At 41.5% G+C, this 21,042-nt stretch overlaps 1 protein-coding gene across 4 annotated transcripts; it reads left to right on the top strand.

The window, feature by feature from the left end:
- The first annotated feature begins 5,215 nt into the window (after positions 1 to 5,215).
- ces3 (carboxylesterase 3) lies at positions 5,216 to 19,404 on the top strand. 4 transcript variants are annotated; one of them, XM_046038711.1, is made up of 13 exons: positions 5,216 to 5,282; positions 7,080 to 7,281; positions 7,383 to 7,521; positions 11,464 to 11,597; positions 11,725 to 11,878; positions 12,072 to 12,176; positions 15,007 to 15,108; positions 15,631 to 15,771; positions 15,956 to 16,036; positions 17,593 to 17,734; positions 18,058 to 18,207; positions 18,482 to 18,554; positions 19,096 to 19,404. In XM_046038711.1, the coding sequence occupies exons 1-13, from the start codon at positions 5,216 to 5,218 to the stop codon at positions 19,277 to 19,279; spliced, it is 1,674 nt and encodes a 557-aa protein (XP_045894667.1). In that variant the 3' UTR covers positions 19,280 to 19,404. The 4 variants fall into 4 exon arrangements, with proteins under 4 accessions (XP_045894667.1, XP_045894670.1, XP_045894668.1 ...); XM_046038712.1 differs by lacking the exon at positions 5,216 to 5,282 and adding an exon at positions 6,566 to 6,642; XM_046038713.1 differs by lacking the exon at positions 5,216 to 5,282 and adding an exon at positions 6,856 to 6,975 and having other exon boundaries at positions 7,083 to 7,281.
- Positions 19,405 to 21,042: the final 1,638 nt, after the last annotated feature.

Here is a 21,042-nt window from a genome sequence, read left to right as displayed (position 1 = left end):
AGGCTATCGTGTCCCTCACCCGAACAAAGTTGGCTGCAAATCCTGGAGCGGCCAACTCCTTTCCTAAGTGGGTGTTGGACTTCCTCCGCACCTCAGCCGATTCCCCAGCCAAGTCAACACCAGTTCCTCAGCCTGTTAGCCATGAGCAAGCTAACAGGCTGCCAGCTAGCATCCGGCCGTCATCTCCCCGGCCTGCTAGCCCTCAAAGGACTTGTTCTCGGCCAGCTAGTTGCAGGTTGGGAAGCATCCTTCTGTCCTGCTCGGCTAGTGCTGCTAGCCTTCCGCCGGTCCTGCCAGTAACCTGCTCGGCTGGCGCTGCTAGCCCTCCGCCGGTCCTGCCAGTAACCTGCTCGGCTGGCGCTGCTAGTCCTCCGCCTAGCCTGTCTGTCCGCCTGCCTGCCCGGCGCTGCTAGTCCTCCGCCTAGCCTGTCTGTCCGCCTGCCTGCCCGGCGCTGCTAGTCCTCCGCCTAGCCTGTCTGTCCGCCTGCCTGCCCGGCGCTGCTAGTCCTCCGCCTAGCCTGTCTGTCCGCCTGCCTGCCCGACCTAGGACCCAGGACTCAGGGACTATGACTCTCCTGGCCTACCTGACCATGAAGTCCAGGGAGTCAGAGGCAGCACGGGCAGCTAGCCTATGGCCTGATAGCCTGGAGGCTAGGCTTCCCCCGGAGTTCTCCTTCGAGGGAAGTCGCCTGGCCATCTTTTCGGATTCCCGTGGTGGTCATCGGAGGCGACCAGGTCACCATCAGCGACCCGTCGGCAACCAACCTGTCCCCCGGCTTGCTAGAACGGCTAGCTCCACGTCAGACCAGCCTGATCCCTGGCCCGCTAGCGCTGCTAGCCGCCTGCCTGATCCCTGGCCTGCTCCTGCTCCCAGGTCTCACTCGGTGGTCCTACCGACACCTGTTGCTGGTCCCTCGTCGAAGGTCCGACTGACACCAGTTACAAGATCTCCGTCGGTGGCCAGACCGAGCCCTGCTCCTCGGGTCCAGTCTATGGTCTCTAGACCTCCTGTTCCCCCGTCGGTGGACCGACCAACACCAGCTTCGTTGGTGGCCCAGCCGACTCCTGTTCCCTCGTCGGTGGGCAGACCGACTCCAGCTCCTCGTGTCCGGTCCGTGGCCTCAGTCCAGCTCTGCCACTTGAGGCCTCAGGCCTCCTCCGTCGGCCTCCTGACCAACCTCCGGAGAGGTTCCGCCTTCAGCGCTGGCCTCCCGTCCGATCTCCTGAACACTGCTTAACCCCTGCCCTGCCCGGCCGGTGTGGTCATCCGCCAGGACGACCTCCTGAACTGTTTCCTGGGCATGATCTGCCTGTTGGGTGGTTCCCCCGGACTGTTTTGTCCCCTTGGCCTGCTTGTGCGACCTCCCGATCTCTGTCGCCCCCTTGCCTTGCCCTCTGGCCACCCACCTGAGAGTTCCTGGTCTGGCCCTCCTCCTGTCCTCCCTCCGCCCACCCTGGGCCGGCTTGGGCCTTGTTTTGATTTTGTGCTGTTTTGGGTTTTGTTGACCGTCTGGAGACGCTCGTCGGTGGGGGGGTACTGTCACGCTCTGCCGGTTGGCCATCCTTTGTGTTGCACTTTTGAGTTTAGTATCTGCCTTAGTATGTTGAGTTTTGGGTTCTGTCCTGTCTAGTGTCCAGTATGTGCTATATAGTCTGCTTGTCAAGTCTCTATGTTTTCCTCTGCTCTCTCTCTCTGCCTCGTTAGTCTCATGTCTGTCACCTGTGTTGCTCCCGCCCTGCTCGTTAGTCCGTGTGTATATATACCTGGTGTTTCTGTCTTGTCCTTGTCCGGTCATTGTTCATGTTACCCCCCCAGTCTGTCGTGTGTGTACTCTCTGCCTGCCTGTAACCAGCCTTGCTTGTCTTGTCTCGTCTCCCTGTACTTTTGGATTTCTGTTATTGAGCCACTCACCTGTAAGTGTGCTCGCTTTTTGTTATATTAAAACCCTTTGTTGCACTATATCTGCTCCGCTCTGTGCCCTGCGTTTGGGTCCTCCAACCTGCCTCCACACCACGATCGTGACACAACTATCACCAAGTATGATTCCACTATGTTGACCACCTTCTGAGCGTACAGACAGGAGTTCTGGAAAATTCTTGAGTCATGAGTTGCACCTTTCCAACATGCAACAATGTTGGAGAACTGCATAGTGGGAGTGCACACACCTCATTTATTGAGAACCAGTTTTTAAGGTTTTTCTCCTCAGAATCTGCAGTAGAGGGACACTTTATTGGAATATGACATCCATCAATACAGGCAATGACTCCAGGGAAGTTTCCATATTCAAAGAACTCCACCTTGTAGTTGGCTTGGCCAGCAGCATCAGGAAACTTGATGTAGTCGTCCTTCAGTTCACATATAGCTTTGCACACTTTGTGAACTATTTTGCACACAGTTGGTTCACTTACGCCACACAAATCGCCTGTTTCACTATGGAAGGTTCCACATGCCAAAAACCTTAAGGTGATCAGTACTTGCCAGTACTTGCTGCAGTTGCTTTGTACATGCGAAAACGGTCTCGAAAGTTGATTTCATCAAGATCATTCAGTGGGTTGCTCCTGTCCATAACCACCCTTCTGTCTGGTCTAAATGGAGCTCTTTCATCATCATTAATATAGTCCAGGTAATCCATTTTCCTCTATTGCTTAGGTCAATCTGGAGGCCAACATCAATTAATCTGAAGTTAAACCTGCCTCTGGCCAGGTTTAGTTTAAGCCTTTGCTTAAATCTAGACTAGTTGTAATCAGACTTCTGGAAATCAGACTTTGTAATTCGGGACTAGGGAAAGTCTGGGACTTTTTTAAACCATGTCTGAGAAATCCAATTCCAGTTAGTCTGCCTTAACTCTCCATTTTAGTCTGGGACTAGGCTTAATCTCTGTCTGGGAAACCGCCCCTAAAAGTTTAGCTGGCTGATCTGAGCTTTGATGCTGGAAGCTGCCATTTTATTGCCAATTATCAATCAGCTGATTGTCTCACCCAGGTAACAAAACCAAAACAGAACGCTGGAGAGAGAGATTAACAACATAAAACTAATCCAACAACATATTTTTTCTACCAGCGCAGTAAAGGTTTAGCTGTCTGATCTTAGTTCCAGCTGTTAGCTACATTTTACTGCCAGTTAGTGATCAGCTGATTGTCTCACAAACATAACCGACAAAGCCAAAACAGAGCGCTGGAGAGAGAGTAATTACATGAAATTAATCCAACTAGCCTACATATTTTACACCACAAGCCAAAGCCAGCGCTGGAGAATAAACCAATGCAACTAACCTTACATGATTTTTCTACCAGAGCAGTAAAAGTTTAGCTGGCTGATACATCCATGCTCTAAGCTAACATTACAGTTTTCTTACCAATTAACATTACTGAGGTGGCTGTGGCTCAGGAGGTAGCGTGGGTTGCAGAAGGTCGGCGGTTCAATGCATCTCCATGCAGTATCCTTGGGCAAGATACTGAACCCCAAATTGCCTCTGGTGGCTGTTTTGCCAATGTGAATGTGTTCTGTTAGGCTCAGTGAATGAATGTGTGTGAATGGTAAATGCAGATGTAGTGTAAAAGCGCTTTGAGTGGTCGAAAAGACTAGAAAGGCGCTATACAAGTACAGAGCATTTACATTTACATCAGCTGATTGTCCCTATAAGGTAATCAGCAAAGCCAACCCACTGAATAAGTGGACGACGTGAAATTAATGCAACTACATATTTCACACCACTGACAGGGTAAACACCTCACGTCTCTGTGATTATGGCCAGCTTCAAGCTAAAGCTATCAAAAAACAGCTTTCATTTGCATCGCTAAAGTCTGACAAACGTAAGTTAATTACCTTTCCAGCAGAAAACATCTGTCCCACATTATAGCCTTCCATCTGGAAAAATCCACATCATCTGTTCTGCCGTCAGCTGTTTGTATCTGTCCGGACTCCTCTGGCTTCATCCACAGGTCGACTCTCGTGCTAAATAACGTGTGTGCTCGTTCATTTGTCCAAATGTCACTTCTCTTCTTACTTCTAATAAACCAGAAGACTACTCAGAGACTGTATATTATTATTATTATTCCCTCTTCTTCTTCTATGTATGTATTTAATGTAGTGACGGGCGTTGAACCTGCCGGAATTATACAAGGAGAAGAAGAACGGCGTGATGACGAAACACGCTCTGTAGCGTTGTTTGTTCGTTGTTGGCTATGGTAGAAACATGACGACAAAATACCACCGTCATAAAAGGGGGTGCCCGCGGTTATGTAGATATAAATGTCTCATTCTAAGGTAATAAAAACATAATGGTTCATTATGTAAGGTCTTTATACACCACTGAAAACATAGTTATGGATATTATATTGCATTTCTGTCAACAGAGCTTCAGAAACATTACACACTGGACCTTTAATGTCATGGTTCCATTTTTGGAGGATTGGAGTAGATCCCTTCAATAGAGTTCCACAGACTTGGCAAGGAGCACTGAAGCTGAATGCTAGAAATTGTCTGGTCATTTTCAGTTGTAACAACACAAAATACAGTTTAGGTAAATAGAACATACGGTATTAAATGTTATGTACACTTTTTATGGACCCTCCTCCCACTCACACTGCTGAAACTTCTCTTTTTAGTGAAGGACTAGAAGAATGTCATCCAGCTGTCAAAATAGTCAGGACCATGTATTGGTTATTCAGGAGAGTTAGAATCACTAATAACATTCAACAATACCTTTGCTGGTAGTACTTTTGCCATACAATCTATGCTATACTGCAATAACTGACAGAAGCGCATCAACATAATGTTAGCAGTTAATTTCTTAATCAGTTTCCATTCCACAGTAAATAAAATTCAATAGGAATTGTTGTAAACATTCTATCCTCCTAAATACCTAAATCTTATTTAGTGCCTCTCAGAAGTAAAGAGAACTTTGTGAAATTAGTATATTGTAGAACGTATGAAAGTATCATAGAAATGATGGCTTGCAGCATTGAGCTGTAGCGGTCAAAGAGCAGGATTTTGTCATTTTTGACTCAGCGGTCAGAGATCTGCTTGTTAAATCAATGAGATTATACTATTTATGCTGAGCTGTGGTTGTGACGAAATGAGCTTGTGTGTGTGTGTGTGTGTGTGTGCGCGTGTGTGTGAGGGGTGGTGCTAGAGGGCCAAGAAGGGGGCAGAGGACTACTTCTCTGAAAGTACACTGTAATTTTTTCTATCTTTGCTTTGAGCTTGGTCAGAATGAGAACAGCACTGTTCATTGTTTATCTCCTTCCTGCGCTGACAGCGATAGCACAGGCAACACCAGGTAAGAAAACATTCAATTTGACCTCATAATAGGGCAGGAAATTCTGATGAGCCAGCCACTTTGAATGACAGTGTACACTTTTAGAATATCTTAGCAGCCCAGGGAATATTAAGAACAACCTAACAAAAATAAATTACGTAAGACAGAGCATGATCGTATTGACATTTGACTAAAAGAAACCCTGTTTACATTGTCAAATTTTCAGGAGCTACCAAAAAGAGTCTTGTTGGAGTTTGACCACTGTGTGTGAGTTTAAGACATTTTAAAAGGATTTCATAAAACAATAACTGGATTAAGGACTCTTCCAGAACCATGAAGTAATCCCTGGATTGAATTTACAGTTTGTTGTTGTTGTTGTTGTTACAATTGCATACATGCATGTCTAACTGCTAGGTTTACTTTTTTAAAAACAAGTCGTGGAAGAAGTTACAAATCAAAGTCCTACATAGATGTTGCTTAACTGTGAGTACAGAAATATTAGCAGAAAAAAATGTGAAAAGTATCAAGAGGAAAAGGACTTGTTATGCAAGGAAAGGGGCCCTGTTGGTGTTATATATTATAATATATGTTATGTTATTGCACTACTGATGCATTCATGTGTAAGTAGCATATTACTGTTGTAGTTTCTCGAGGTGGAGCTAGTTTTACATTTTATTCAATGAGCTGATGCTTTTATCCAAAGTGACATACAATTGCTATACATATCAGAGGTTGCACGCCTTTGAAGCAACTAGGGGTTAAGTGTCTTGCTCAGGGACACAATGTTGGATGTGTCACAGGGGAATCGAACCACCAAAGGCACATGTCTTATCCACTGAACCATTGCCATTGTTTTAGAAATGTATAATAATGTATAAATGTATGTAATTGTTTTTATATGATGTTCAAATGTTTTGTATTTAAAATAAAAAAACTAGTAACTTTATCTGTCATAAATGTAGTAATAAGTTTAATATTTGCTTCTGAAATGTAAAAGGTATAAAGTAGCATAAAATTAAAGTAGAGGTACCACAGATTTGTACTTACATACAGTACTTGCAGTAAGTAATTGTACTTATGTATCTGTCCAGCACTTTGAAAAGTGTACTCGTTCTTCTTATATAAATGACAGGACAAACACTTCAGTATTTTTGCCAGATTTTGCTTGGGATAACTAAGTAAACAAAAAATCAGGTTCAGTCAGGATATCCAAGTTCCAAAAAACAGGCAAGCAGGGTCAGAACAGGCAGATCAGGAAATAGAGAGCTTAGTGAAAACACACAAGGCAACTGGCAGGGACCAAGTGAAAGTAGTAGGTATCTACACAAGGGGACTAACAAGGGAATGAGCCGCAGGTGAGGAGATGGGAGGAGGAAACCAGGTGAGGGGAATGACTTGATTGTACAGCCTGAGTGATTGGCAGGACCTGAAGAGTTGATGAAATTCTTGACGCTTACAGAGACTTGAAAATTGATTGAGTTAGGCAACCAGTCTCCGGCAAGATGTCTGAATCACTTTGCATGTTGTTATTATCAAATAGCAATACAGTGCAGTCTTTTCAAATCAGTCTACACATATTATCACCACACTTTTTACACAAAAATAAGATAACTGACATTTAGCAGACATTATGTTCACTGTGAGTGATTACCTAATTGAAGCAAGTTTCAAGTCAAGATAACTTCAACACGTTAAAAAAGCAAAGGCAATCAAGGTATTGCATGTCTTGGGAAAATGGCTTATAGCAATGTGAAATATATATTAATTGTAACCTCGTAATGGTTGTTTAACATACAAAACAAACACTTGTATCTTCAGCAGGGAGCATCGACCTTGTGGTCTCTCTGAAAAATGGCCAAATCAGAGGAGAATACATGACGGTGAAAGGCACAGATAAGAGGGTGAAGCAATACCTGGGAATCCCCTTTGCCCGCCCCCCTGTGGGGCCCCTCCGCTTTGCTGCTCCCCAGGAGACAGAGCCTTGGGAGGGAGACAGAGACGGCACACACCAGCCCCCCATGTAAGACTGAGTTACCACTGAATGGGGTACCGAACATGACAAAATTTGAGTGACTTTTTTTTTTCTGTCTGGATGACACACACTATGTCTTTCTATCTCAGGTGTATCCAGAATCCAGAAATACTTTTGAATGTTTCTAGGACCATGTCAATGCAATACACCCCAACAGAGCTTTCAGAGGACTGTCTGTATCTGAACGTATACACTCCAGCTAATGCAACAAAAGGGGACAAACTGCCGGTGGGTTTCAGAAACAGCGTGTTTATACAGGCGTGGACAAATTAACAGTCTCCTTACAGTGCAAAAGCAATTAAGTAGATCAGCCCTGCATTAAACACTACCTTTGTGACATTAGAGGCTAGCTGATATTATTGTTTTACTGGACTGAATTCTAATGTAAGGTGTTCATGTTTTTTTTGTTCACACCCTGTCTTAAAGCTGAGTATATTGTAAATTCTGCTGTTTTTTTGCTATCACCGTTATTTTTTTCTCAGTTGTTTTGTGTCAAGTTTCGAACTACTGTGCTGTGATTAGCTAGTTACTGCTTTGACACATCCTTGGGATTGGATTCTAGTTCCGCTGTTTTTTCTGTCGGGTTTTTGGGAAGTCCCACTAGCAACTAGGATTGTGGCATGCAAAATAACTGGCAAACCCCAAAAGGCCTTGACAATTTGAGCTTTTGAGCTGCAGGTGGCGATATAAAGTCCCTCTGGCAATGAAATTAAGACATCCTTCATCCCAAGTGCCATAAACTCTATGAAGTGAGATTTAGACCTACCCAGCTGCTTTTTAATGACTGTAATAGTGAATAGAGACCTACCCAGCTGCTTTTCAATGACTGTAATAGTGAATTGAGACCTACCCAGCTGCTTTTTAATGACTGTAATAGTGAATAGAGTCTACCCAGCTGCTTTGTAATGATTGTAATAGTGAATAGAGTCCTACCCAGCTGCTTTTTAATGACTGTAATAGTGAATAGAGTCCTACCCAGCTGCTTTTTAATGACTGTAATAGTGAATAGAGTCCTATCCAGCTGCTTTTTTATGACTGTAATAGTGAATAGAGACCTACCCAGCTGCTTTTTAATGATTGTAATAGTGAATAGAGTCCTACCCAGCTGCTTTGTAATGATTGTAATAGTGAATAGAGTCCTACCCAGCTGCTTTTTAATGACTGTAATAGTGAATAGAGACCTACCCAGCTGCTTTTTTATGATTGTAATAGTGAATAGAGTCCTACCCAGCTGCTTTGTAATGATTGTAATAGTGAATAGAGTCCTACCCAGCTGCTTTTTAATGATTGTAATAGTGAATAGAGTCCTACCCAGCTGCTTTGTAATGACTGTAATAGTGAATAGAGACCTACCCAGGTGCTTTGTAATGATTGTAATAGTGAATAGAGTCCTACCCAGCTGCTTTTTAATGACTGTAATAGTGAATAGAGTCCTACCCAGCTGCTTTGTAATGATTGTAATAGTGAATAGAGTCCTACCCAGCTGCTTTTTAATGACTGTAATAGTGAATAGAGTCCTACCCAGCTGCTTTTTAATGACTGTAATAGTGAATAGAGTCCTACCCAGCTGCTTTGTAATGACTGTAATAGTGAATAGAGTCCTACCCAGCTGCTTTTTAATGACTGTAATAGTGAGTAGAGTCCTACCCAGCTGCTTTTTTATGATTGTAATAGTGAATAGAGACCTACCCAGCTGCTTTTTAATGATCGTAATAGTGAATAGAGACCTACCCAGCTGCTTTTTAATGATTGTAATAGTGAATAGAGACCTACCCAGCTGCTTTTTAATGATTGTAATAGTGAATAGAGTCCTACCCAGCTGCTTTTTTATGATTGTAATAGTGAATAGAGTCCTACCCAGCTGCTTTTTAATGATTGTAATAGTGAATAGAGTCCTACCCAGCTGCTTTTTAATGACTGTAATAGTGAATAGAGACCTACCCAGCTGCTTTGTAATGATTGTAATAGTGAGTAGAGTCCTACCCAGCTGCTTTGTAATGACTGTAATAGTGAATAGAGACCTACCCAGCTGCTTTTTAATGACTGTAATAGTGAATAGAGACCTACCCAGCTGCTTTTTAATGACTGTAATAGTGAGTAGAGTCCTACCCAGCTGCTTTTTAATGATTGTAATAGTGAATAGAGTCCTACCCAGCTGCTTTTTAATGACTGTAATAGTGAATAGAGACCTACCCAGCTGTACAGGAACAGTGTTGATCCTTAATATCGTTGTCATCTTTCACAATAGTCAGGTGAGTTAATACAGTGGTTCACTTTTAAGTTGTTCTTTGATTGTAGACTTTAGCTTTTGTCTTTGTTTTTTCACGTCAGTTTGAGTCAGTTTGACAGCCTGAATACAACCTGCACAATGCACATTTTTCCCCCCAAAAATTAGACAATATATCTCCAGGGAGTGCAGTTATAGACAGTGGCAGCGCCATGATAAAAGTCCAACAGGTCTGACAGTTTGTCAGACTTAGCAACAGGGGGTGCGGCTTAGCGAAGGCTCAATTATAACTCTGATTGGCATTAATCAACAGCTTTTGACACTATTATGCAGCTGCCCGCTATTGTGCATGAGTCACCTGTAGTTACTGGTGGTAACAGCAGCTGCCTTTTCACACCACAGGGCACAGAAGTCTGGGGCAGCTGAACAAACTATTGTCAGGCAGTTATTGGTATTTTCCATAATTATGTGAGCAGTCATGATCTGACTTTATGCTGCACACAACATGAGTCTGCGAACAGCGAAAGTTAAAGGAGTTGGTTAACGTTACCTGGCTGAAAAGGTGGGCAGCCTGCAGCCTGCAGCTCTTTATCTAACAGCTCTCTGTGTCTGCTGCTCCTGACTGTTGCATTCTGCAATATTTCAAACTGGTCCGCTGTCAGAAAACTGTTGAAAATGACGGATGTGTTGTTGTGTGGACGCACACAACAGACTGCATTTCCTGTGACTACTTCAAAATAAAAGTCAACTTGTGTTTCGCCAGTTGAATACTTTTATTGTGAAGCTGCTGCAGTAGGAAATGTTCAGTTTGCATTAGGAGTAACTTAATTCAGCACAGTTTACACTCCATCATGAAAAAGCTGTTGTTCTGTTGCACATGAAGCCAAAGTGGTTACGAGTTTTTCCTTGCACTTTTTTTTTTTAACTCAGTAAGGGATATGATTGAAAATGTAGTGAAGTGCAATATGTTAAACAAAACATACTTAAGTAAAAGTAAAATTACAGATTTTAAAAGTACAAATAAATACTCAATTACAGTAACGTCAGTAATTGTAATTGGTTACTTTTCACCTCTGGTTTCATCGTATAGATAACGACCATATAATTGCCACATTCTCGTAACCAGTTGGATCCTTGGTCCTGTTAATCTTCTATTTTGTTTAGAATTTTGTGTGATACGTGGCATTAACCTAGGGCATCGTCTTTCCTAACTGTATGTTTCTCCATCATAGACAAAAATGGTGCACTTCTCCCTTCCTCTCTTGACTCCAAAGTGTCCAACATCCTCCTCAGTGGTTGCTTGTGTGTCACAAGGAACTCAATTTGCCACAATCTTATTCAGATATCAGCAATTCCTTTCCAGTTGCCCCTTGTTAACAAGTGTGGAGACTCCAAATCCTGTTGCACTACGACCACAGAATTCCATCTAGAGACCGCTGCATTTCAAATGTTCTTTGCTGAATCTCTCGCAAAACCTTTAGTTGCACATCTCCAATTAGAGAAGCCAACTTGTGTGAACCCAATACTAAAGCTTGTGAAAGTGGACGCGAGTTAATGCCAAACAGGTGGGGGGGGGGAAACAAAGGCATCCATCCCAGTTTGAATAAATTGAGAAAAATGAATGAATAGATTCATTTTGATGTCATTATCACAATAATTAAATTAATAATTTGGTCTCCTCTCCCCATGTGCTACCATGGCTCTTTTTGTTGTTATTTCCTTTTTCCGGTTCTGACAAATGCCTGCTAGGAATTCCTGTAATAGGGCCGGAAGTCTGAACCATCCAAAAAAGTTTTAAAACTAGAAAGGAAATTAACCATTGTTCAGTATTTAATTTGGACCAAGACCAACCTCTTTTCATCTGACCAAGGTTCGACCGTTTGGTCCAAACTGTTCCGGGGAAGGTTTCACACCTGTAATTTTGTTCTTGTGTCGTGTGTCAGGTGATGGTGTGGATCCATGGAGGAGGTCTGTCAATGGGTGCAGCATCTCAGTATGATGGTGCTCCGTTAGCTGCTTATGAAAACATTGTGTTGGTTATTATTCAGTATCGCCTTGGCATTCTGGGATTCCTGAGGTAAAGAATTTTGTTGGTCATCACATTTCTGTCAGAGTTTTCAAATAAAAAAATTAACTGTTAACATCCACAGTATCGCAGAGATTGTTCTTAGTGAAATGGTATCTTGATGTTTCCTGTTCCAAAGCACTGGAGACGAACATGCTCAGGGCAACTGGGGTTTCTTGGATCAGCTGGCAGCCCTGAGATGGGTGCAGGAAAATATTGAGGCTTTTGGTGGCAATCCACAAACTGTCACAGTTGCTGGAGAATCTGCAGGAGCCATCAGTGCATCCATACTGGTAGAAATAAAACTAATCACTGCAAGAAAGACAACATGTTAAGCTGTTTACCGAACCAGCATGTGTTGATGATGAAACATGATGGAACATGATTCCAAACGCACATTTACAATGATAAACAAATTTCAGTGCACCTTGGATTTATTATGTCAGTTTGTCAAGTGATTGCATGTGTTTCTTTCCTCATGAACAGACTCTGTCTCCACAAGCAGAAGGACTGTTTCAGAGGGCAATTTTTCAAAGTGGAGTAGCAACACTTGGGACCTATACTACAAGCCATCCTTTGGGTCATGCCAAGGTACTGTAGTATGTAAACTTTGTACATTAGCATGAATTCTATCACATGCTTCATGGGACTTGATATGTGCGTAGAAATGTTCTTGCTTTGCACACAAAATAAGTGCTTGCAATATTACAGTCTGATTCATGACACGTGCGCACCAGCCAATTTTGTTCCACAGTGCGCATGTTAGTCAATCTCAATCATTCAAAAATGGCACGTGCATGACCGGTATTTGCAATCAGAGGATTTATCATGGAGAAAGCGGTGAAGTTGTTTTAAGAGAGAAGCGTGGCGCATAAAGGAAAAAAGCAAAGAATTTCACGACTGAACAAACTGAGAATAGAAAGTAAAAAGCTGCACCATTTACAAAGCGTTTACTTCGGAGTGAAGATGGTAAAAATATAGCTTGGGCTGCAATGACTGAGACGGTGAATGTTGTGTCTCAGATATGGACTGTGGCTCAGGTAAAACAGAAATTATTTCACATAATAATTGATGCCAAAAAAGAATTAACAGACCAGAGGAAAAAGAAAGAAACAGGTGGAGGACAAGGACCACCTGATCTGTCAGCCGAAGATGAGAGACTCAAAATCAAGTGGGATGTTTCCAAGAAATGAGGGTAAAAGTGATGACATCCAGCAAGGACTTTCACCCAGAGGTAATTACAATAAATTGTGTTTTTTCTAATTAATGAGCACAAAGGAATCAGGATTACATTTTACTCAAATGAAAATAGCAACACAAACAAAACTTGTAATGTGAATTGTAGGCCCAAATGATGCTTGATTGGAAGCTGGCGTGCCGTTGACCTTTCACTCCCAGCTACCAGCCATACAATCCACTTCCCAAAGCACAGCCCAGGAATTACATTTAGGCCTGACCGAGGATGTCAATACCAGCCAGGCTTTCCTGGAGGGACATAGTAACAGGAATAAAATATATTAATGAAAAGTGTTGTGTTTCTTTTGCTGTGTTGTGAATGACACGGCATGTCACACTGATCCTGCACACCTTCTCAGAGGAGAACCATCCTTCGTGTTACTCTGGTGTGGCATTAGCTTAGTGATGCCATTTAAAACCTTTGGGATGGCACGGCTCAGAGAAGGTTGCCATTCTCAAGCTTGATCAACTATTTCCCTGAAATTTCCCTGTAGCCAGGAAACCAATGGTGGACAGCACTTGAACCTGAGAAGGTCTATCGAGTGAGAGCAGTATGTCCCCATGGCTTAGATGCCGTTCCAAGGAGTTGCATAGCTGCAGCAAAACCTGTCTCGACAGTAAGAAACGAGTGATAAGTCATTCTCTACTCTCTTCAAACATGTTGTGTCGGTTTCTGAAGATGCACTCTCTCCTGAAGGCACGCATGTAATATCTAGATAGATATGCCATCTTAATACCCGCTTGGAGGTAAATCGGAATCTTTTGTATATCCTGCATGCCAGTTAATAGGCTACCAATTAACCAGTTGGCTACTAATTAACATTTGAAACACATGCACAATTTCATGGCACTGAAATTGGTGGGAGTTGCTGATCATTATAGGCAATGACAATGAAAATCAAAACATTTTTTTTTTTTGGTCAAGTTCATGGTAATTTGGCCAATGCATTAGTAAATGAATGGTTTTAAATATTGTCTATTTTAATAAATGTGGTCATAATATGCTATGCATTTAGTTAAAAGGTGTGTGTTTGTTTTTCTAAGACAGCTGGTCTTCAACATTTGTGCACAGGCATGGTCTGAGACAAATCGCAATTAGAATGTAGTGAATGTATAATATGTAACATGTTAGTAAACAGTTGTTAATTTACACACCCAGCAGACACAAAGCTATGTTTAAAGCCTAGTTATGATTGTGTCCACCTGTTGAAATGAGTCCAATTTTCACTCTCCTTTTAGCTCTGTTTTGGTTTCCACCAACTCCATAGAACCATCTGGCCATTTAGCTGCTAAATGCTCCACTATGTTCATGAGGTTGATGAGAGGACTGTTCCATGCCATAAAACCAAAATATTGGCCGAAAATAGACTAAAAAGCTGCACTGAGCTGAAAAGGAACTCCCCAGATTGATAATTAATAAAGAACTCTCTGTGGGTTCCCCACCAAGAATGACCCCATTTACATTACACATAAGCCATTTGACTTAATGCTAATAAAAAAGTGTTCGTAAGTGCAGCTTTAAAGTAATCTGTAGGCTCTTTCACATATGCACAGGAGCCAGAGTCAATTGTAAAACATACAAAAAGTCATGCCATTGTTTCCTATCATAGATTCACTTGTAGTGAATAAGCCAATTACAAAGGCATTTGGTACAACATTTAAATCCAGTCATAAAACCATTGTTTGGTCTCGCACTGCCTTGTCTATCAGATGCAGACATGTCATGTGTGAGGAGACTTTAATATAGATTTTTCCATATAGGAAATATGTTTCAATGATTAAACTCCCTTACTGGATTGATTGAAACAAATGTTCTAGTTCTTTTGCTTAACAGGGTTTATGACATTGCCAGTACATCAACCTGTACCGGCGGGCAGATTTAATAACAGGTTTACTTAAAGAAATAATTCTCATTTAATGTTTTTTTCCCCAGTAAATAGAAATAAACGAGCTAAGTAGAGCATAGATCCAGCAGAAATGCTAGCAGAGCAAATATGATAATAATAAGAATATGTTACATTACATTTATTCAGCTGGCGCTTTTATCCATAGAGACTTACAGAAAGTGCACTTCAAACATGTGGATACACAAGCAGATACAGCAAGTAAAGATTTCCACAACTATAATATCAGGATATATTTCTTATGTGTTTGTGATTTTCATTAATCTCGTCCCTCTACCTAGATTGTTGCCAACCTTACTGGATGTGACCGCAGCAGTACAGAGGAACTGGTCCAGTGCATGAGGGGGAAAAGTAAAGATGAGCTAGTTGACGCGACTAAAAAGGTGAATGGTCTTGTGAAGATATACCAGCAGATGTTATTCTCTAGATGTATTTAGGTTGAATTTGATTGTGTATTTCATTCTAGCATTTCCTGGATCCTTTTATCTTTGTTGTTCAATTTAAATTAGGAGGCCAAAACTAGTCACAAAACCTTCTAATTTTCAGATGGAGGAACAGTGGATTAATCTAGACCAAATCTTAAACACACAAATTTTTAATGTAGATAATAAGTTATTCAAGCTAATTATGTAAAGAAACACGGTGTAAATATGATGTGGTTCTGCCATTTCTTTTGCTCAGAATTACAGAAGGTGAATAATCTGATAGAAATCTCACCCAAAAGGGAATTTTCATTTTGTCCAGGTTCATTGTAACATCAAATTCACAGTGCCAAGCCTAACTTTAACCACAAGATGGCAGCCTGTGAACACCCTTGGCTGGTAAATCGCCACTGAATATTGGGGTTTCCTTCATCCTCTTGGCCAAAGTTTCCCTGATAACAGTGAGTTCTCTCATGTGTTTAGATGAAACTTTACCTGGGAGCCGTGGTGGATGGCGTGTTTCTGACCGATACGGCAGAGGAGCTTCTCAAGAGGAAAGAAGTGCTGAAGGTTCCAGTGATGATGGGAATAACCAACCATGAGTTTGGATGGATCCTGCCTCAGGTCACACACTTCTCAATGCTCTCAATCCAAATATTCAGACATAATATACTTTGCCCAGCCTCTATAACATCTCCACTATGTCAGTGTCTCTCAATCAACAGATAGCTTTATTTTTTCTTTATTATTTCTATATTTGTACTTAATCTATAACTCATTTTGAAACATTTTGTTATGTTGATCACAGAGCTTTGCCCCTCCTGGCTGGGAGAACGGGATGACTAGAGAGTCTGTGCTGGCAGTGGTGAACATGTTCAATCCTGCAGGGGTGAGCTCCATGATGGCTATTGCTACTTGTTGATGACAGTCAATACATTGAATGATTGATTGATTTTGTTAGAAGTCGAAGAGTTGTTTTTAAGATTTTTATGATCAGTTAAAAAGTGTATTTGATTGTTTAATTTAACAGTTTATTATTACTATGATATATCATTTGACTTTTTTTTGCCCCAAAAAATTTAACTAAACTGATAAATTCATTCCTGATGGTAGAATCAATAACAACAACTTAATGACATTTTTAAAATGAATCTCTCATAGGTTAATTTGAGGCAAGCAAGCAAACACAAATGCACACAAACATGTAATTTACACACACAAAAAAATACCAAATTATTACAATAGGTTAAAATACATGAAGGTTAAGGGCTGTGGTCAATCCATTGCTGAATTTCAGTGTCCAATACTGCAAAGAAACATTTACAAACATTTACTTGACAAAATGCAAAAAGCACCCTTTTACTTCAGCTGGCCTTACCTGGCCTAAAACCTGGATTTGTTTTCCTACAAGAAATTTAAAAAACATTCCTGGAATATTCATTTGTGTCTGATATACCTAGCTAATAATTCTTTGCCTTCTCCCTTATTGAGAAATCCAAAGTTTAATGCTAAACACAAGCAGTAGCTTTCAGGTTTTCACATCACGCTTGTGTTAAATGCATTTTAGACCATGATTGGATACCAAACTTGTTGTGATGTCACAAAGTCCTACTTGTACATAGAGGTGTAAAACTGAGATTTAAGGAAAGCAGAGAACCACCCCCACCCCCGCCCATTTTTAATAAAATAGTAAATGGGTCAGACCCATTTTCCAGCAGCAACCCTGTTCTACAAATGCATCGTACAACAAAACAGGTCAATTGTCAAGTGTCCCAGAACCACATATAAGACTGTTCCACAGCAACATATACTATGACCGTTCCCCAAAACGACACATATGAGCGTTCCCCGTTCCAGTCCAGCGACAGGTGTGCACAGGCCATTTAACACGTGACAAACATTGTGAACTTATCAAAGAATGGTTAGGTTTATGCAACAAAAGCACTTGGTTAAGTTTAGGAAAAGATCCCTGGTATGGGTTAAAATATATACATTAGGTAAGTCACGTAGCATAGCCTACGTCATCTACAAAAATGTAATTTAACTTAAAACATGTCACCTTTGATTTTCTTCCATTCATGACTCAAATGTAGGTCTCTTAAGTGAAAGTATTGGGTTTTCTTGACTCATCCCACCAATCTCTGTACACAGTTGTTGTCGCTGTTTATACTTCGTCACCTGACTTTCCTAGAGGTCGCAGCCTAACAAAAAAGTATAAATATGGGTTGTAATAAGCCATGTAATAATCAACCTATATTAATTTTGTTTCTGATGAGGATGGTATGCATTGTTAATTGCTGATAAGAGGTCATGATAAAGGCTAACTAGGTATTAACCTCGGTAATGAAATGTTCTTTTTGGAAAACCCATATCAGACTAATATTGCTGAAAAACAGCACTGCATAAGAGAGAATCTTGATGGTCCAAACCTCCTCCCTGTTCCAGGCTTCCTCTGCCAATAGCCTCATCGCAGATGAATACCTGAAAGACGCTCAAACACCAGAGGAGATCAGAGACGGCTTCACTGAAATCATGGGAGACCTGCTGATGACTCTGCCTGTAGTCAAGGTGGCTGGATACCACTCAGGTTAGGAGGGGCAAGGCTCAAAAAGAGCTTATTGGCAGCTCTGTTAATCAATGGAAACAAATGTGACTTGCTTGTGTCACGTGCACAGGACTAACTGATGAAAGGTCTGTGTAGGAGGATGTTCTGTTGAAGTTGGGGCATTTTGCTGGCACAGATTTTAAATTACTGGATGTCAACCTGACATGAGGAAAACGGCAACTTTTAGAGTTCATGCACCACCCTGCTGTGAACAACAATGCAAAGACTCGCTAATTGCTCTTCTCTCTTGCCCTTTGACCTTCATCCTCTTGTCTTTTCTGTCTTTGGTTTGCTTGGTGTTATAGATGCAGGTGTTCCAGTTTACATGTACGAGTTTGTGTACCAGGCTGACATACACAAACACAGCAGACCCAGCTTTGTGAAGGCAGATCATGCAGATGACGTCGGCTTCATGTTTGGTGGATGTTTCTGGAACGGACATATAAAAATAATAGGTAGGTTAAATCCAGTATGCTACCTATAATATATGTTTATAGATTAGATGAACCCTCCTACTCCTGTCTTTTCTCATTAGATACATGTGAGTACTGTGTAATATGACTTGACTATGAGGCATGGCCACTTCATGCCCATGCTCTGGGACTTGGTGGAATAAATGAAGGAATGAAGACCACATGGCTACAACACAAAAACACTGAAGTCACGTTAGATCATGGTCAATGGGTATCAGTATTTGATTTTCTGATTAAACTCCTGTCCCATATTTAGGCAAAATAGCCAATGAGGATGACGGACTTTGTAGGATCATGATGGCATACTGGGCCAGCTTTGTCCGGACTGGGTGAGTAAGCACCTGATAACAACAATATAATTAAAGCTGCGCTAATATTTTTGTTTTATATTAACAACAGAAAAAAGACTAAAGGAATATGAAAGGGCCGCTTACAGGCATGACCCCACTGTGAATTATCACTCTGCATGTCACCTCAGCTCTACGGAGCTTTTTAGCCTCTTGCAGCTCATTGTTTGGTTTTATGGCCACAGGATTACTGTTTGTGTAGGTGTATATAATATCCAAACTGGACAAACTGAAAGAATTTAAGAAAAATAAGGCTAAATCAAAATTTGAAATGTATGCTTTACATTATGTTGTTCCTAGTGTGAAGTTACAAGCATGCAGAGACAAATTGAAATTAGCATTCTGTTCATATAACCAGGAAATAAGACAGTTGCTTTGCACAAAAAAATGTATAAAGGTATACAGACAATCCATTCTAAAGGCTGAGCATATAAAATCAGTAGCTAACATATTTGTAGATGAGTTCCTTTGCTGAATAGACTGCCCCTATGTCTGTAGCTGACATGTTTGAATATCTCCTCAGCTCTCCCAACAGTCCTGGTCTGGTCAGTTGGCCTCAGTATGACAGGCAGAAGCAGGAATACCTGGAGCTGGGCCTGTTGCAGACGGTGAGACAGAAACTGAAGAAGGACAGGGTCCATTTTGCTACTGTCACCCTCCCTCAGAAGCTGGAACAGTTAGCAGCAGCAGTCAAACGTGGGAACTGATCTCTGGAAGCTGTCATATTGTTTGTATGGGACCCAAGTTTGAGAGTGTTTACGCCTCCTCACCAAAACTAACTGGTATAATGTTAATTATTTCCAAGACCCCATATTAAACTTGATTTACTGGGCTTCTTTTCCAAATCTTTTAATTACATGTCTTTTTGGCATGCATTTTGTAACAGAGCTGTAATTAAAGGAAATCCTGTCACTGCAAAGAAAGAAAAAGTGTACTGTATCTTGTTACACCCTGATGGCAGTTTGCAGCTATAACAGCTTCAACTCTTCCTGGAAGGCTGTCCACAAGGTTTAGGAGTGTGTTCATGGGAATTTTTGACAATTCTTCTAGAAGCTCATTTGTGAGGTCAGGCACAGATGTTGGATGAGAAGGCCTGGCTCGCAGTCTCTGCTCTAATTCATACCAAAGGTGTTCTATCGGGTTGCAGTCAAGTCCTCCACACCAAACTCGCTCATCCATGTCTTTATGGACTTTCCTTTGTGCACTGGTGCGCAGTCATGTTGGAACCGGAAGGGGACATCCCCAAACTGTTTCCCCAAAGTTGGGAGCATGAAATTGTCCAAAATGTCTTGGTATGCTGAAGCATTAACAGTTCCTTTCACTGGAACTAAGGGGCCAAGCCCGACCCCTGAAAAATAACCCCACACCATAATCCCCCCTCCACCAAACTTTACATTTTGCACAACCGTTCTCCTGGAAGCGCCAAACTCAGACTCGTCCATCGGACTGCCAGACAGGGAAGCATGATTCGTCACTCCAGAGAACACGTCTCCACTGTTCTAGTGTCCAGTGGCGGCGTGCTTTACACCACTGCATCTGACGCTTTGCATTGCACTGTGATGTAAGGCTTGGATGCAGCTGCTCGGCCATGGAAACCCATTCCATGAAGCTCTTGTGAATGCTGTAAGGGCATAGGTTTCAACATTGGAGGGGACACATACTGCATCAATATATGTGGAAATGTCTTTATTTATGTAAAAGGAATCACATTGAAGGTGACATGTGACAATTCAAAATATATAAATATAATGTAATATAATCCAATAAGGCTCACAGGCATTCTGTGTTGCTTTCAGATATGTTTCTCCAGTAGATCACTTTTCTCATTTAATATCATCCCGTGCACTGCTCTTCATCGGAGGTGGAAACCCAGAACCAACTGAAAACACTTCTGATCAGGCAGTTATATTTAACAAATTAAATTTGTTTTAGCCTGACTGTTTATCCATTTGTGTAACAAATACTCTAGACTAGACACTGACAGACAACAGCGGTTATTTACAGTTTACCCGCTGTTTTGTTCATGGGCCTTTTAAGATTAAATCATTTGATGGCACACAGTCAGTGAATGCATTAAGTTGCATCAGTGGAGGGAATTATTAATAAAACAAACAAATTTTCTTTGAATTGTTTTACTTGAGGTCAAGGATGTCACTTTGTGTTGAAAAGTGATGGGGACATTTAAGGGCTCATTTTAGGGGTGTGACGAAACACTTAGTCCACAAGTCCTTTAATAATTTATGAAATAAGCTATTGGAGTGGGGGGTCTGGGTCACCACACCCCCACAGACGATTTTGAGCAAAAATTTCCTGCATTCTGGGGACATTCTCTGCACCAATTTATGGTTGAAAAGCCTTTTTATATGAAGTGAAACAAAATTCATTTTTAGCCTAAATTACTTTTTTTGGACAAGGCAGATCTGTTTCTTCTATATTTACATTGCATTTCATGTTTTCCTATCGTGCAAGT

This window comes from Micropterus dolomieu, linkage group LG22 (genome assembly GCF_021292245.1).
Source record: "Micropterus dolomieu isolate WLL.071019.BEF.003 ecotype Adirondacks linkage group LG22, ASM2129224v1, whole genome shotgun sequence".
In the NCBI taxonomy this organism is placed as follows: Eukaryota; Metazoa; Chordata; class Actinopteri; order Centrarchiformes; family Centrarchidae; genus Micropterus; species Micropterus dolomieu.
The sequence above is the reverse complement of the archived record's forward strand: the minus strand, read 5'-3'. Positions and strand labels throughout refer to the sequence as shown.